This window comes from Echinops telfairi, unplaced genomic scaffold (assembly GCF_000313985.2).
Source record: "Echinops telfairi isolate 266 unplaced genomic scaffold, ASM31398v2 ScPeMD7_1;HRSCAF=3_0, whole genome shotgun sequence".
Classification (NCBI taxonomy): Eukaryota; Metazoa; Chordata; class Mammalia; order Afrosoricida; family Tenrecidae; genus Echinops; species Echinops telfairi.
Window position 1 is genome coordinate 92,498,012 of NW_022103896.1, and position 17,777 is coordinate 92,515,788.

Here is a 17,777-nt window from a genome sequence, read left to right on the forward strand (position 1 = left end):
ATTGATGTATGGATTGTTATAAGAGTTGTAAGAGCCTCCAATAAAATGATTTATTTTTTTAAGTTGTACACACTATGACCAAGTAGGATTTTTTATTCCAGAAATGTCAGGATTATTTGACATTCAAAAATGAATCAACATAATACATCACCTCAATATAAGAAAAAGAACCACATTATCATCTATCTGTAGAAAAAGTCGTTTATAAAATCCAGCACCCCCCAAAAAAAAATCTCAAGAAGATTAGAAGGAATTCTTCAACATGAGTCAGAGCATATGTGAAAAGTCAACAGTCAACATTTTTCTAAAGAGAGAAAAAGAGAGAGCTCTTCTCTGAAATCAGAATCAAGATAATCAGAATCAAGATAAGGATGGTTGCTCTCACCAAGACAAGAGAAACAAATAAAAGGTATCTAGATTAGAAAAGAAGCAAAATTATTTATTTTGGTATGACATGATCCTATATATAGGAAATCCCAAAGTCCACAAGAAAATGTCTACAACCAATATAGAGGAATTTAGTAATGTGCAGGGTGCCAGGTCAGCAAAGCAAATCAGCTGGGCTTCTATCCATCAACAGTCTGGCTCCATGCTCCATCTTCCCTCCCTTGACCCTTTCCCTGCAAATTCCAGTCTGTTCCCTTTGGTAGGAAAGTCTTTATCTTGCTAGGGTTTTTCTGTTTTTCTTTTAACAGTCTTATGTAATACCCTTTGTGATTCACTAATTTCACTCAGCATAATGTTCTCCAGGTCCATCCATGCCATGACGTGTTGTATGATTTCATGTTTGTTTTTAATTTAACCTTTTTGTGTGTGTGATTTAGGTGAACAATTATAGAGCACATGACGAATTTTGCATTCAACAATGTCCAAACATTTTGTGTCAACTCATCCATTTCAATACACTAAATGGATCAATTTTTATCCCACTTCCTCCCAGTGCTTCTTTCCTATTTCCATTCTGTCTTCTTTCCTAACCCTCTGCACTTGGTACAAGCTTCCCTTTTAATGTATTTTAAATACTTTTATTGGCAGGTTCTTCACATACCATACAATTTAACCTTTCAATCATATTAAGATTTGTACAATCTTCACCACAGTCAATCTGGGAAAAATTTCTTCTCCTATTCATTGTTGCTAGCTCCCAATATCCCCCATCTTCCCTTGACATGTCCTAAGTCCCAGGGAGTATGTCAGTTCCAGAAAACTGCTACAGGTGAATGTGAGGTCAATCCCGGTTCTTTCAGGGGGGTTTCCACATTGAATCCTTCTGCTGTGGCCTATGAAGAATGTTGTATGCCTTGAAAAAAAGAGTCTATAATGTCCCAGTTATCTACAGCACATGGTCTGGGGTCAGCAAGCTTCCAATTAGGAACATAGTATCAGGCTTATTCTACCCCCTTGGTTCCATAAAAGTATTGTTAAGTGTTTCCTTTTCTGTGGGAGGTGGGTTCTACCTGGTTTACCCAGTTTTAAAAAAGTGTAATCATCACCTCTGAGGCATAAATACCTCCCAGTCCCAACCCCACCTAGACTTGAATTTCCAGTAAGTTTCAATTATCACTCTTGTAGGAGTGTCTATTGGTTTGGGGTGACCTTAGCACATGTTGTATGGCAGAATTGAATAATCTTCTTCCTCTCCTCCAGCTTGAAAAACTGAATTCAGCTGAGTTGAGGTCTCCTCTGTCGAGGTTCTTTTTAAGATGTACACATAATGGGGGTGATATGTGGTGCACGGGCACCAAGCAGGCTCTATACCTCTGCTTGGGAGACTAGATTAGAAGTTTAGATGACCTGAGATCAAAAGCCTGCCTGCCTCTTGGGATTTATCCATATAGTAGTGGACCAATACCGTATTTACCCTTTTGTGATTGACTAACTTCACTCAGCATAATGGTTTCCAGGTACATCCATGTCATGAATGTTTCATGGATCCGTCGATGTTGCTTATGGATGCATAGTATTCCATTGTTGTGTCTGTACCAGAGTTTCTTTATCTATTCTTCCACTGATGGGCATTTGGTCTGTTTCCAGTTTCTTGTTATTGTGAACTGTGTTGCAATGAACTTGGGAAAGCATACTTCTATTCCTGTCTTTTATTTCTTTGGGGTATATGCCCAGCAGAAGTATTGCTGAGTCATGCTGTATTTCTGTTCCCAGTTGTTTTGGATAGTGCCATATTCCTTTCCACAATGGTTATACTTATTTACAAGCCCACCAGTAGTGTATAGGAGTTCCAATCTCTCCACAGCCTCTCTAATTTGTTCTCTGTTTTGTTTGGTCTTGTTTTTAAATTGGGCTATCTTTGTGGGTGTAAGGTGATATCTCATCTTTGTTTTAATTTGCATCTCCTTGATGATAGTAATTGTGAGCATTTCATGGTTGTTAGCCATTTGAGTGTCTTATATAAATTGCCTATTCATGTCCTCTACCCATCATTTGTTTTTTTCTTATTGAGGTGCTGCAGAATTCCACAGATTTTTAATTGTCTGTTATGTCATTGCTGCAGATTTCCCCCATCTATGAGTTCTCGTTTTACGCTTTTGATGTGCATTATGTTTTATTTTTAATCGGCCTCAGGCATACTTTGTCTTCCACTGTTTCCTTTATTATATTTGGTAGTCCGTGTACACCCTGCAATAGGACACTCAAGCTTGTCCCAGTTTTCCTACAAATGATCCACATAGCTCTGGGGTTACATTCAGTCTCTAATCCATCTTGAGTTTGTTTTTGAATAGGGTGGGAGGTATGGGTCCTGTTTCCTTCTTGTGCAAATGGAGACCCAATTTTTCCAGCACCAATTGTTAAAAAGAGTGCCTCTTTCCTATTTAATGTTTTTTCATTGTCAAAAATCAATTTCCTGTAGGTCAGCAGTTCTCAACCTGTGGGTTGCAACCCCTTTGGGGGTCAAAACGACCCTTTCACAGGGGTCGCCCGATTCATAACAGTAGCAAAATTGCAGTTATGAAGTAGTAACGAAAATAATTTTATGGTTGGGGGATTATCACAACATGAGAACTGTATTAAAGAGTCACGGCATTAGGAAGATTGAGAATTACTACTGTAGGCGGATGCTTTTATATCTGAATTTTCTATCCCATTCTATTGGTTTGTGTACCTATCATCGTACCAATAACAAACTGTTTTGACTACTTTGACTCTAGTAGGTTTTGAAGTTGGGTCGTGCTAGAGCTTCTACTTTGTTCTTATTTTTGAGACATACTTTGCTTTTCTTGAACCCCTTCCCTCCCCATAAGGGGTTGGTAATTAGCTTTTCCATTTTAAAAGAACGGAGTTGGAATTTGAATGGAAATGGAATTGTATTTTAGATTGCTTTAGGTAGTGTTGACATTTCATAATATTAAGCCTTCTTATCCATGAACATGGGATATTCTTCCATTTGTGTAGGTCTCTTGGTTTCTTGTAATAATCTTCTGTAGTTTTGTGCAGGTCTTTTGTTCCTTTGGTTAGTTTTATTCCTAGGCATATCATCTTTCGCGTGGCTATTGTAAAGGATCTTGCTTTCTTGATGTCTTTTCAGAGCTCCCTTAGTTGGTCTGCTGGAATCGAAGTGATTTCTGCTTATTCTCACGTATTTTGCTACTTTCCCCAAATCCCTGTTGTCCAACTATCATTTTTGTGGAGTCCTTTGACTCTCTCCAAAAAATTACATCATCTGCAAACAGTGAGAGCTTCACTTCCTCTTTTCTCATTGCATTTCCTATTCCCTTTGTTTCTTTTTGTTGTCTACTAGTTCTGGCTAAGCCTCCCAGCACAAGGTGGACTAAAAGTGATGGTAGAGAGCATCCTTGTCTAATTTCTGTTCTCAGGGGGAATATTTTCAGTTTTACCTGTTGAATGTAATGTTGGCTGCTGGTTTTTCATATCTGGCCTTTATTGTTTTGAGGAATTCCATTCTACTCCTATTTTATCGAGTGTTTTTTAATCAGAAATGGATATTTGATGTTGCCAAATGCTTTTTCTGCATCATCTAAAGATATGATCACGTGGTTCCCAGTCCGTGTCTGTTTAAGTGGTGGATTACACTGATTGCTTTTTGAATGTCGAACTGTCCTTGCCTCCCTGGAATGAATCCGGGTGAACTGGATATGTTTTTTTTATTCTATTGACCAGAGGTTTGTTAAAATCTTTTGTGTCTGTGTATATGAGGAATATTGGCCTATGTTTTTCTGTCCGTGTGGGGTCTTCACTTGGTTTTGGTATCAGAGTTATGCTTCTTCATGAAATAAATGTATTGTCTCTATATCCTCTAATACTCTGGGTAGAATTGTGGACAACTATTCCCTGACTACTTGGTAGAGTTCCCTTGTGAAGCCATGTGATTCTGGGCTTTTCTTGGTTGGAAGTTCGTGACAATTTCTCTACTTCTTCTTTTGTTATGGTTCTGTTCAGGTTTTCTACGTCTGTCTGTATTCATTGGATAAATGGTTTATTTCTAGGGCTTTGTCCATTTCTTCTAGATTATCGAACATGGTGAAATAGTCTTTCATAGTAACCTATTATTGTTATTTTTACATCATTTGGCTCTCTTGTTATGTCGCTATTTTCAGCTCTAATTCTAGACATTTTCACCTTAGCTTGCTTTTTCTTTGTTAAGCTTACATGCAGTTATACATTGTGTTAATCTGTCCAAATCATGGCATAGCCATAGTGAGGTGTGAATTGCTGGGCTGTGGAGAGGCAGTTGGCTCTGTCCAGTGCTGTGGGAGAAGTCTGAAAAGTGGCAGAAAACAGACGGCATGAAATGGAAAACTGGGGAGACGTGGTGAGTGAGGAAAATATGGGGGAAGAAAAGAGAGAATAAAATAAAAGCATGGTGGTGATAATAAGTGACTGTCTAGATAGGCCAACAGAGCTGTAAAAATAATGAGAAGTTGTATTTTAAGAGGTGTAATCAGAATTCGAGGGTCTCATGAAGACACATTTCACAAGGAAAAGGGAGAGATCAGAAAGAGATAATGGGTGCGTGCAGGGAAGAGAAGGAACAAGAGAGACAAAAGACTCATTGGTGGCTTGGGCATGGATGCTAAGTTTCTGTATCCACGGCAGCTTGAATGTGGGTGGACCTATGCACTGAGAAGAAAAAAAAAAGTAAAAGCCCTTTTTGGATGTGTATGACGAAATCTACAGGCCTGCCTTGCCTTGTGGGCATGAGTATTCTCAGGAGGGTTGGCTTGCACCAGAATAGGACACTGAAAGAAGTGACAGAAAACTAGAAGGGGAAAAAACGTATTATAATATACAAGTACAAACATTGAAGAAATAAAGTGAAAAATAAAACCACTTTGTGGATGGAAATTCCTGCTCCTTTGGTACTGTTATTGTGTGCTACATAGATGGGGGGGAGGGGGGACACATGTGGGACTAAGGCCACCAGAGAACCAAGCCATAAAGAAGGAGGAAGGAGGGAAGCATAGCTTGGGTATTGACAATATCCACAGCAAGCTGCCCAATCGCTCTCTTATCCACACAGGGTCCCCCGAGGTCAACAAGGTCAGAGATGTGGCTGTCTGGATTGCCTCTGTGGCCAAGAAAAAGCATGTGTGCCTGGGTGGGGTGGGAATCACAGAAGCAGCTCATGCCCCTGGTCAATGATAAAGGGCAGTCTGGCAGCAGGCGTTTCTGCTCGCCCACTTTAAGAAAGTTGGGAACACTTAGCTTTCAAGGAGTGCAACCTCTCCAGTAGTTCCCGAGACCTTCCTGTGCTTGTTATTAGGCAGCCGTATCCCCTCTGTCTCCCTCTTCATGAGTTTTGAGCAATACAGACTATTCCACCATGACTCTGTAGCCGGCTCCTTCAGCATTCTTCTCCTAGTGGTGCATGTACGTTGTTTCCAGCTGCCTGCTTGAACATGTCATCAGGAAAAGGCCAGTCACTAGAAGGACATGATGTTTGGAAGTGGGTCTGGAAAATTGAGCTAAACTCTTTTTTGTTTGTCTTGGCAACAGTTGGGAAGGAGTTTGACCTGCAGACATTGAGAGCAGCTCAAGTGATGCCACCACTCAGCTGGTGTCTGGAAGCCAAGTCAAAATATTGTTGAAAGCAAAACAAAGTAGGAGGATTCATATTTCCTGGTTTTAGAAATCGCTATACAATCAAGAAGAATGGCACTGTATTCATCGTTAAAAGGGGCATTTCAAGATCTACCTTGGAGTACAATACTTTCTGTGATAGGATTATATCTATACACATTCAAGGAAATCTAACCTGAAAAACTATTATTCAAATGTAGCTAGTGATGATGCTGAAGAATTGTACCAATGTCCCCACAGTCTGAAATTGATCAAAATGATCAATTAGGATGCATTGCTAATTACTGGTGACTGGAATGCAAAAGTTGGAAACAAAAATGAAGGAATCGTAGTTGGAAAATATGGCCTTGGTGATAGAAATGAAGCCAGAGATCATGTGATAGAATTTTGCAAGACCAACAACTTCTTCATCACAAATATTTTTCAACAACATAAAAGGCAACTATGCATGAGGGCTTCTCCAGATGAAATACACAGAAAATAAAAGGACTACATCTGTGGGAAGACACAATGGAGAAGTTCACTATCAGCAACCAAAACCCGGCCAGGGATTAACTGTAACAGACCATCTATTGCTCATACATAAATTCAGTTTGAAGCTGAAGAAAATTAAAGCAACTCTCAGAGAGCCAAAATATGGCCTTGAGTCTATCCTACCTGAATTTGGAGAACATCTCAAGAACAGATTTAACGTATTGAGCACTAACGACAGAAGACCTCATGAGGTATGGAATGAAGTATCAAGAATATCATAACATGAAAAAAGCAAAGGGTCATTAAAAAGACAGGTGTGGTAGTTCCATAATTTCATGTCAACTTGATAAATAAGTAATAGGGGTGGAGTCTAGCCTGTCAATCAGGTCATAATAGATGATGTCTCCTTGTGGGTGTGGCCTTCTCATGAGGATTCTAGGGAGGTCCATTCTTTCTCCCTGGTGGTGGGCCACACTCTCTCTCTGCTTCACGTCCCTGCTGTTGGGACACTTGGAGAGCTAAAGAAACCACATGGGGACCAGCACCAGAGCTGAGATGCTTCCACTGCCAATGGATCCACAAGACGTTGTACCCACTGGCGTGTGATCTTCCTGTATTTTGTATCATTGCATGTGCTGCGTGAGTCTGAAAAGGAATTCATGGGCTAATATCGGAATTTTGAGCTAACATTGGATTATGGACTTGATCTGGACTGGGCTGGGATGTTTTATTGATGCATAATTACTTCTTGATATGAAGTTCTCTCTTACACATATATGAGTGTCAATGAATTTGTTTCTCTAGTCAACCCAGGCTAATACAACAGGAAATGAAGAAAATATCAAAGTGGATGTCAGAGTAGACTGTAAAACTTGCTCTTAATCATACAGTAGCTAAGGTAAATGGAAGAAATGATGACATCAAAGAGCTGAACAGAAATCTTCAAAGGGCACCTCAGAAGACAAAGAAAAACATAATAATGCAATATGCAAAGTTAGAAAACTAAAAAGAATACGCTTAGCATAGCTTAAACTAAAAGAACTATTGAAAAATTCAATTATCGAGTTGCAACATTGAAAGATTCAGCGGGCAAAATACTGAATGATGCAGGAAGCATCAAAAGAAGGTGGAAATAATATAGAGTTACTGTACTAAAAACAGCCAGTTGATATTCAACCGTTTCAAGAGGTAGCATATGAGCGTGAATCAATGGTACTGAAGAAACTCACGCGTACTGAAAGCATTAGCTAAAAACAGTGCTCCAAGAATTGATGGGAATACTAATTAAAATGTTCAAACAAGCTGATGAAGCATGAATAGAACTCACTAGTCTATACCAGGAAATTTGGAAGGTAGCTACTTGGCCAACTGATGGGAGGAGATCCATATTTGTACCCATTCCAAAGAAAGGTGACCCAAAAGACGCTCAAATTATAGAACAATATAATTAATATCACATGCAAGTAAATTTTTGCTAAAGACCATCTAGCATAGTGATTCTCAACCTTCCTAATGCCACCACCCTTTAATACAGCTCCTGATGTTGTGGTGACCCCCAACCATAAAATTATTTTCATTGCTACTTCATAACTGTAATTTGCTACTGTTATGAATTGGGGGCCATGTGAAAGGGTCGTTTGACCTCCAAAGGGGTCGTGACTCACTGTTGTTAGAACCACTGATTTAATAACAGTGGTAGCAGAACATTGACAGAGAGCCACAAGAGGTTCAGGCCAGATTCAGAAAAAGATGTGGAATAAGAGATGTTGATGCTGATGTCCGGTGGATTTTGGCTGAAAGTAGAGAATACTAGAAAGTTATTTGCTTGTTTAATATAGACTATGCCAAGACATTTGACCGGGTGGACCATAACAAGCTACGCATGGCCTTGAGAAGAATGGGATCCCAGGCCACTACACTGTGCTTATGTAGAACCTGTAGATGGATCAAGAGGCAGCTGCGAACACAACAATTGCATGCTCATTGTTTAAAATCAGGAAAGGTGTGTGTCCATCATGGTTACATCCTCTCACCATACTTACTCAATCTATACGCCGAGTAAATCATCAGAGAAGCTGGATATATGAAAAAGAATGTCTCATCATTGGAGGAAGGCTTCTTAACAACTTTCAACATGCAGATGACACAACTTTGCTTGTAGAAATTGAGGATGAATTGAAGCCCTTGATAATGATCTTTCAGTCTTCAGTATGGATTACAACTCAATTAAAAAAAAAACAAAACAGCAACACAAAGTCTTCACAGCTGAACCAGTGAGTTACTTAATGGTAACAGGAGAAAATACTAGATTTATCAAGGGTTTTGTCTTGCTTGGATCTACAACCAATGCTCATGGAAGCAATAATCAAGAGGTCAATGGGTGCATTGCATTGGGTAAATCTGCACAAGAACTCTTGAAAGTGCTGGGGGGAAAAGAATGTTACTTTGAGGACTAAGATGTGCCTGGCACAAGTCACGGTATTTTCAGTCACCTTTTTCATGTGGCGCTGGATATTAAATAAGGAAGAGTGAAGAAGAATGGACACGTGAATTATGGTGCTGGTGAAGAATATTGAAAGTACTATGGACTATCAAAAGAATAAGCAGATCTATCTTTGAAGTACAGCCAGAATGCTCATTGGAGGCAAGGATGGCAAGACATTGACTTATGTCGCTTGCACACAGTGTCAGGAGAAGCCAGTACCAGAATAGGACATCATGCTTGGTACAGTAGTGGGGCAGCAAGAAATAGCAAGATCTCTAATAAGATGGATTGCCATAGAGGCTACATCAATAGGCTCAAGCAGCCAACAATTGTGAGGAGGGCACAGGACCAAGCAGTGTTTTGTTCTGTTGTACAGAGGGTCGATATGAGCAGAACCAAGTCGATGGCACCTAACAACAACAAAGACATACAAGCATGTATGTATATGAACAATATCGCCACATCACACACACAAATTTTTGCTGTAGATAATTCAAAAATGATTGCAGCAATTCATCAACAGAAAATTGTCAGAAATTTAGCTGGATTCAAAAGAGGATATGAAATGATATCAACAATCAAGATTGCTATCAGATGGACCTTGACTAAAAACAGAAAATACCAGAAAGATGTCTTCCTGTATTTTATTGACTATGCAAAGGCATACAACTGTGTGTGGCTGTTGTTAAGTGCCAAAGTTATGCAGATGACATAAGTACTTGACAGACTACTTGCTGAAAGTAAAGACGACTTGAAGCACTTAGTGGTGCAGATAAATGACGACAGTCTTCAGTATGAATCCCACCTCAAAATAGGGAAATTAAAAATCTTAATAACTTAACCAAGTAGGACTATCAGGGAAAATAGAGACAGAAAGTATCAACGTTGTCAAGGATGTAATTCCACGGAAGCAGCAGTCAGGCAATTAAAAGCTACAATTAAAATCTACTAGAAGCAATCGGGAAGATAAAAAGCAAACCACCCCCATACATTTGAATGCTGCTGTTCAGGAGCTGTGGTAACACAGTCTATTAAGCATTGGATTGTAAGCTAGAAGATCAACTGTTCAAACCCACGACGTGATCTCTCAGGGAAAGATGAAGCAGTGGGTTTCCGTAAAAATGTACAGCCTCAGAAATTCTCCGGAGCAGTCCCCCTCCAGGAGTCTGAACCTGCACCAGGTCAGTGGGGTTGAGCCTTGCTATGTTTTGGGTGAATATTAAATATACTGAGGACTGTCAGAAGAACAGACGTGTCAAAGAAGTACAGACAGGATTCTTGTTAGAAATGAGGGCAGTAAAGCTTTATCTCATATAGTTTGGACATGTTATCAGGATAAGTGGTCCCTGGAGGAGGACATCATGTTTAGTAAAGGGTTAGCAAAAGAGGAAGACCGATCCTCAGAGGGATAAGTTGGCACAGTGTCTGTAACAACGGACTGCAGTGATTCTGAGGATGGTGCAAGACCATGTGGTGTTTCATTTTGTTATACACAGAGTCGCTATGCATCTGAAATGACTTCTCAGTCCCTAATAGCACACAGCTACAGTAACTTAAACAGCCTGGTACTAGTATAATAACAGACACACAGACCAAAGGCATAGACCAACTGAGCTTCCAGAAATAAGCCCAAGTATTTATGGTCAACTGATTTTTTGACAAGAATGTTAAAGACTACTCCATGTGAAAAGTAGAATCTCTTCAATAAATGTTACTGGAAATTTTTGGATTTCTACTTGAAGAAAAATTAAACAGAATTCATGCTTCATATCACACACAAAACCAAATTCAAAATGTTTTACAGAGCTAAGTGTGCACATTAAAACCAAAAAAATCAAAAAAAAATCTTAGAAAAACAAGCAAAGGCAATGTTATCAGGCTTAGCTTTCAAAAATAGATTACCTAACATAATAACGGAAGCACAAACAGAAAAAAAAACCCTAACAGGATTTCACAAAAACAAAGAAAAAAAACCCTTAAACAGTGAAAGGCTTTATCAAAAGAGTGAAAAAATAAGCTACCAACTAGGATGTAACTTCAGAAACCATATATGAACCATGAATCTGTTATGCAAAAATATATAAAACTTGGACAATTTAACAACAAAAAGCCAAACAACTGACAAAGGACTTAAGTAGACATTTCATTAAAGAGGATATTCAAATGGTCCCCAGACAATGGTAGAGATGCTTAGCATCCTTAGCATTAGAAAGATGAGAATCAAAAAGCACAATGAGATACCACTCTCATTCCCCTCGGATGGCTAAGATTGGGGGGGGTAGGGGGTGTTACTAAAGAACAAACACTGGTGATAATGTAGAAAAATTAGAACCCTAGCCATTGCTGGTAGGAATATAAAATAGCATGGCTATTGGGAGAGAGTGCAGCAGGTCCTCAAACCATCAAAGCAGAACCAGCCATTCCACTCTTTGCTATATACCCAAAGAGTAGAAAGCAGAGACGTGTGCACCAATTTTCATTACAGCACTATTCACAAAAGGCAGGAACCATCTAAATATGCATCAATAGACGGATAAACAAAATGTTGTACAGAGATACAAGCAGCAGGAAAAATGAAACCTTGGTACATCTTGCTACAATATGAATGACCCTTTGGAGATATTATACTGAGCAAAATAAGCCAATTGTAAAGGACAAATATTGTATTAATTCACTTATACAGAAAGATAAGAACAGAAAAATGTACAAAGACCAAAGTTTTTAGTTGTTATCAAGGATGGTAGGGAGAGAAGGAAAGCTTAACACTGATGGAAAAATTGAATTAAGCATAGCTGATTATTCTAATTGCTACTCATAAGTTGTACACCTGTATAAAGTAGGGCTTTGAACCAGTTCAGCTCTGTTCAGTCATGGCTGAGGAAATGACGCTGGAATGGATATGAATATGTAAAATGTGAGGGAGCCAGAATGCTAACTGAAACAGGAAAAAATTACAGGGTGTAGCCCTACTGACAAGTTAATCGTCCTCTTAGAAAACAAGAGCTGCGTTTTCATTGCATTGTATGTATATCTCTTAAGTAAGTAAACGGACAACAGTGCCTAGCTCAAAGATGGTAGCCAAGCACGTTGCTTCGAATGTGCGTTGCTCTCCACAGACTTAACAATAGTCCAGTGTCACACAGCAGGTTCCTAAAAAGGGTCGCTGTATCCCTCCCAAGTCTCCCGTGCCAGGACTTCTAAATGTAGTTTCCCCATTCCATTCAGTGTTCCAAATATACAGATTTTAAAACCTCATGTCTGCCCTTCATGGGCCAGGACTGAAACAGTTTGAACAAGTTCAAAGCCCTGCTAAAAAGTCGAATTGGCAAAAGTTACGCCAATTATTTTATTTACAACAATACCCCCCCTCCCCCAAAGAAAGTAGCTACTGAGACTACTTATTTACAACCAATACCTCATGGAATTTGGTTTGCAGCTTTAGTTCCTGGTTTCATGGGACACCCCCACTGAGTTGGTCTAATAACCTGTTTAGTATTTCTGTTCCACCTCCTGGTTCATTGTGTAGTTAGTGTCTGGGATCTGAGAGCTTGTGAGCAACCACCCCAGACACCACTGCTCTCTATTCACCTGGAGCAACAAGATGCATCAGGAATAGGAGAATATGGGATGTGTGCCTAACTCTCTCTATGAATACTGCCCTTTTTTGCCAGGAGACCAGAAGACCTGGACGGAACCAGAAGATCAAAGATTCCATTACAGAATCCTGATTGAAAGAGGGGAAACTGAAAAAAAAAGAAAAAGAAAGGAAACTGAGAACAGAATTTCTCATTCTCATCGACTCCAGACTTTCTAGAGTCAGAGAGGGTGGATGAACCCCCGAAACTATTGTCCTGAGAATATATTTAATTATTAAACCTAAACTATTTCCTAAAGTCATCTTAAAACTGAATAATGGTTTAACACAACTAGTTAAAAAAAAAAAGGTCTACCTTGAGCTTATGCGTTCTTAACTATCTATATGTGATCCAATTGACAATCGCAACTCAAAAGATAAGACAGGAAACTTAAGGGGTGGTGAGTTTATGTTAAAGGGGTAAAAACAACTCAGTAGTGGTTACATAACTTGAAGAATGTAATCAATGCCACTGAACTGTACAGGTAGAAAGTGTTAAATTGGTGTGTGTTTTGCTATGTATATTCTCAACCACAAAATAAATAAAATACAGAAACAAAAAGAAAATTACCTTCTCCCAAAATAATTCAATTTTTTTCCAAGTGAGAACGCACTGGTAAAGTCTTTCACAACCCTTCAATGTATGAGAACAAATACAACTCTTCCTTTAAAGTCCTTTCAACACAAATTTATCAAAGAAAAATAGAAATCATAGGAATATCATGTCCTCTAAGCCAAACACTAGACTCAGAATGAGATGTTTTTTCTCCTTGTCAGGGAACCTTAAGGATAATAACCTTCATATGAGGTGCTGATCAGTCACTCGGGGACCCAGTACATGATCAAAGTCTCAGCCCCAAGTCAGGAGAAGGAAGCAGAGTCCCACCTAGGTCAAAAGGCTTTGGAGGGCAGGTTTGCAGAGAATTCTAAAGCTGCCAGCTAAAGCCCTCTGGATGTCGGGGAAAAAAACAGGGCAGAATGTGAGCCAGAAGAGGTACCCTATGATAGGAGCTTCATTCACCAGCTTCCTCATCCTCCTGTGTATAAAAACTGACTTTCAAAAGAGCTGCTGATGTTGGGGTAAAGAATGAACATTTCTACACTGCTGACTAACACCAGCCTCTCCAGACACACAGCGAGCATGCCTGGGGAGCCCTCCTTCTTGTGCCCTTCCCCAAATCACACTCTAAGACTCAAGGCTATTCCTCACTATTAAAGGCACCCTCCACCTGGTATAGCGACATGTCTCCTCACAGTCTCCTTCTGCTCCATGCACTCTTTCCCATTCACGCACAAGCACTCTACTGCCTGGATCACCCAGCTTAAAACCAGCCCCCAGAATTCCTCTAACAGCCCTTAAGAGTCACAATTGCACATCCAGCATCGTACTGGGTACCAGCTGCAGTGAATGGCAACACAGGTGGACATATGCGACCTCTTCCGGCTTCCGTGTTGCCACGAAACTACAGTCAGATGTGCCTCCAGGTCCCATCCTTCTTTACCTATTGTGACACCAAGCATTCCCACGGCACTCTATTTCTATACTGAGTTCGATAATTAGTTGCAGTGGCCACAGAGAACTCACAGAAAAATTTCACAATTAAGGGGATTTATTAGAGAAATAAATAGGTTGTCAACGTCAGCATCAACAGGCATTGATCCACAGCAACACTGCTTCTCAGCTTGCAGCCAAGTCTCTTTCCTTAGCAGTCCTAAGTCTCTGAGCCACATGGTCCCTTGTCCTATGCATCCATGGGCCAGGAAGCCAGTCCACCTGTTCCTCTGTCTCACAGTGGTCCCTAGTCTTGGGTCAGATAAGGAAAAGACCCCTTAGTCTCAGCACTGTTGCTCTGAGTCTCAATGTGCATGCCACAATCTCTGGTGCCTATGGTCTTGGCAGCCTCTATCACTTCCGACAGAGATCTTGCACTTCCAAATGGTCCTGTGATTTCTCTTTGTGTCCCAGGTGACTCTTATACAAAGAGGAATGATTTGGGTGGAGGTATTGCTGTCTTTTAACAGGCCACACCCCTAGAGAAAACAAAGGTGTGTCTCGGGTCACACGTTCTAGTAGAGTTTAAAGATAACTCCAAGGAAACAATGCCGGGTAGCATAGTGGATACACATTGGGGTGCAATCGATTGTCAAGGTGAGCAGTTCGAAAACCACTCCTCAATAGAAAGAGGAGGCTTTCTACTCCCCTAAAGGTTTACAGTCCCCAAAACTCACAGGAGCAGTTCCACCCTAACCTAAACTGTCACAAAGAGTGGGCATTGACTAGAAGACAGTGAGTGTGGAGCCAAGGACAAAAAAGGTATGGTTTGGTTCACACTCTCTACTAAGGGCAGAACTTAGCCTATCTTAATCCTCCGGAGTGGGCTCGTAGCCACAAGCATTTAGTCTAAAATTAGAAAACATCACCTATGGGATGATGGCCAGGAGGGCCCTATTCACTGACTTTAACTCACTAGTCACCCCAACATGAAAAGCCATCCCAGGTGGAGCCTGCCTGCCTGGGCCCCCTCTCCTTCTGTATTCATGCCTGTCCCCACTCTGCTGTCTCCTTGCTATGTGATCTTTGGAGGTTGCTCCAACTTTCACTAACCTCAACACTCACATGGGCATAGAAATGCCATTGTGGCTCGTGAGCAGGATTCAGTGAGGAAGAGAACAGGAGTCGCTGAACCCACCCAGGCAGTCAGTGGGTGCTTGGGAAAGGTCTCTTTCAAGCTGACCTAGCTCCACTCTTATTAAAAGCCCTCTCAGACTGACCCAGGCAGGAAAAAAAAAAGCTGGCTTAAATTCTGCTTGTTGACCTGCACTCTCTTGTTGGGGGAGGAGCAGGGTCTGGCTCCAGGCTGGTTTAGGGTCCCTAGAAACAGCTTTGCAGGTAGACTGGAAGCCACCTCAGCCTTCCCACTCCCACGTAGAGCCAGGGAACTAAAGGCCCTTCCTTGTACACAGGCCAGACTACTCCATACGCAGCTCTACATTCCCCAAGCAGAACCGCTTGCCTTTCCTTAAAGGGAATGGGAATTAGCAACCGAGTCAGTCACATGCTCCTGCAGTGTTTCACCACACTCAGCAGGGCTCGGGCTACTGACCCAGCCTGCTGCAGCGCCCCAGCTCAGTTCTCTCAGCCGCAGAAGCACCGCCAAAGCCCAAACGCGGGTCACTTTGACAAGAGTGGATAATGGGAAAGACCAACATTGCCCATGGATACAAATGTTAAATACAAAATAAACGAATATCCATGCAAGTACTTATGCATTAAATAAGATGACATAAGTGAAACATGAATATCCATGTGCATATTAAAAGACTAGATACTATATCAAAAGACTATCTGAGAATGACCAGAATGTTATGCTAGCGAGTAGTTTGTTAATGGTATATAAGTTTGAATCCACTCAAAAGCAACTAACCACAATGTGTAAGTGGCTAGATTTTTCAAATTTTAAAAAATAAAGCTTTACTACAATGGTTAAGAAGAATAAAGAAGTAATTTTTTTTTAAGTTACCAAAAAGGCGATGGAAAAAAGAAAAAAAAGAATCATCCTTTCCTCTTCTGGTCCTCTCTGCTCTCTGATGCAGCAGTGATGCCCAGCTCACCCCCACACTGTCCCCACCACACAGCCCCGGCCCCACCTACCTGCCTATTCCGTACCACCAGGGCTACCATTCCGCAGGTCCTGACCTACAAGGAGGGAGCGCTTTTCCTATCCTCCTAATCCCACCAGCGTAGGTGAGATCTACTGACCCACATTATCGAAAGACTGTGTTCCCATGACAGGGCCACAGGGGCTCTGTGCAGGGTAGTCTTTGGAGCTCTTGGTCTGGAGAGAAGAGTTCACAACAGGTTGACGCCCACTGCATTAGCCCAGCGTGGAAGCACACACATTTGCAGGTGAACACACAGACCCCCACTGTAGAGCCGGAAGACACAGATCCTGAATCCCATGTCTCCACCAAAAGGCAAGCCACAGTAGTGTGCTCAGAGCCCTGAAGGCTGATATGTATGATTTGCCAAGCCCCTCTCAGGCCTGAGAGGTCCAGCTAACTTTACAGGGCCCCGGGTAGGTTTACAACTCCACAACCTGGCCCTCTCACAAGAAGGCCATCTGTGTCCAACAAGGGAGGGCTCACACAACACCCACTGTAACGTGTGCTGCCCTGGCTCCAGAAGCTGGCCCAACAGCTCGGGTTACCGTTTATATAATCTTCTAGTGCTGCAGCTGACACAGCCAACACGAGGGCAAGGTTATGAAAAATGCATGGCCAGAGCTTTTGCATCACACACTTGCGCACATGCACACGCACACGCACACACCACCCACTGTATAGTGCTGAGTCCACTCTAAGACCACTCACACATACATTTAGTTAACAGGACCGTAAGGCATCAAGAAGCCTGCCCAGTCTCCCAGGCCCCACCACGAAAAATTCCCCGAAGAAGCCCCCTGCAGGATAGGGCATACACACCTTGCAGAACACGAAAAGATGCCAATTTGAGCACGGCTCAGAACTCCCAAAGGACGTTGAAACTGTCTGGTCCCCAGACTCCAGGCTCATGCTGTAGGGGCACAATCCCTCAGGCCACCTTGGACAACCACGTCCAGGACTGAGAGTACAAAGGACAGCAGCCGGGTGGACACACTCTCCGGCAGGATCTCACTTTAGCCGGCATGCTGAGAACCCACCACACACTCACCTGGGCACCTGGCCTGCCACCACTCTGGACGCTGCTCACAAATCCCACCAGCGACAGCCCCAGAATGGCCCCAGTGGCCATCCATCCCCAGAGCCCGAGGCACCACTAACACAGCCCTAAAGCTCCCAATGGCCCGTGAGCGGGCGCAGCAACAAGGGTGCAGCCCTCACCTGCAGTTCGCACCAGGCGACCTCCACCCAGGTCTCCGTGTCCAGCCCCTTGTAGACGGTCTTGAAGGAGCCTCGGCCTAGCTCGATGTCGAACTTCAGAAAGCGGCCGTCTAGCGAGGTGGCCACGGCCTTGAGGTCGTCTTCGTCGTCGTCCTCTTCTTCGGGCTCCTCTCGGCGGGCGCGCCCAGCCTCTGGCTTCGCCTCGCTCGTGCCCTCCTCCCTTTTCTCCACCTCCGGCTCCTTCGGAGG

At 42.0% G+C, this 17,777-nt stretch overlaps 1 protein-coding gene across 1 annotated transcript in view; it reads right to left on the reverse strand.

The window, feature by feature from the left end:
* WNK2 (WNK lysine deficient protein kinase 2) overlaps window positions 1-17,777 on the reverse strand; it is a gene marked incomplete at its 5' end in the record, with an annotated part of 187,400 nt that extends 169,623 nt beyond the window's left edge. Inside the window, one exon of the mRNA XM_045294376.1 lies at window positions 17,529-17,777. Coding sequence (XP_045150311.1) covers window positions 17,529-17,777 — 249 coding nt within the window. The remainder of the gene's footprint in view (window positions 1-17,528) is intronic.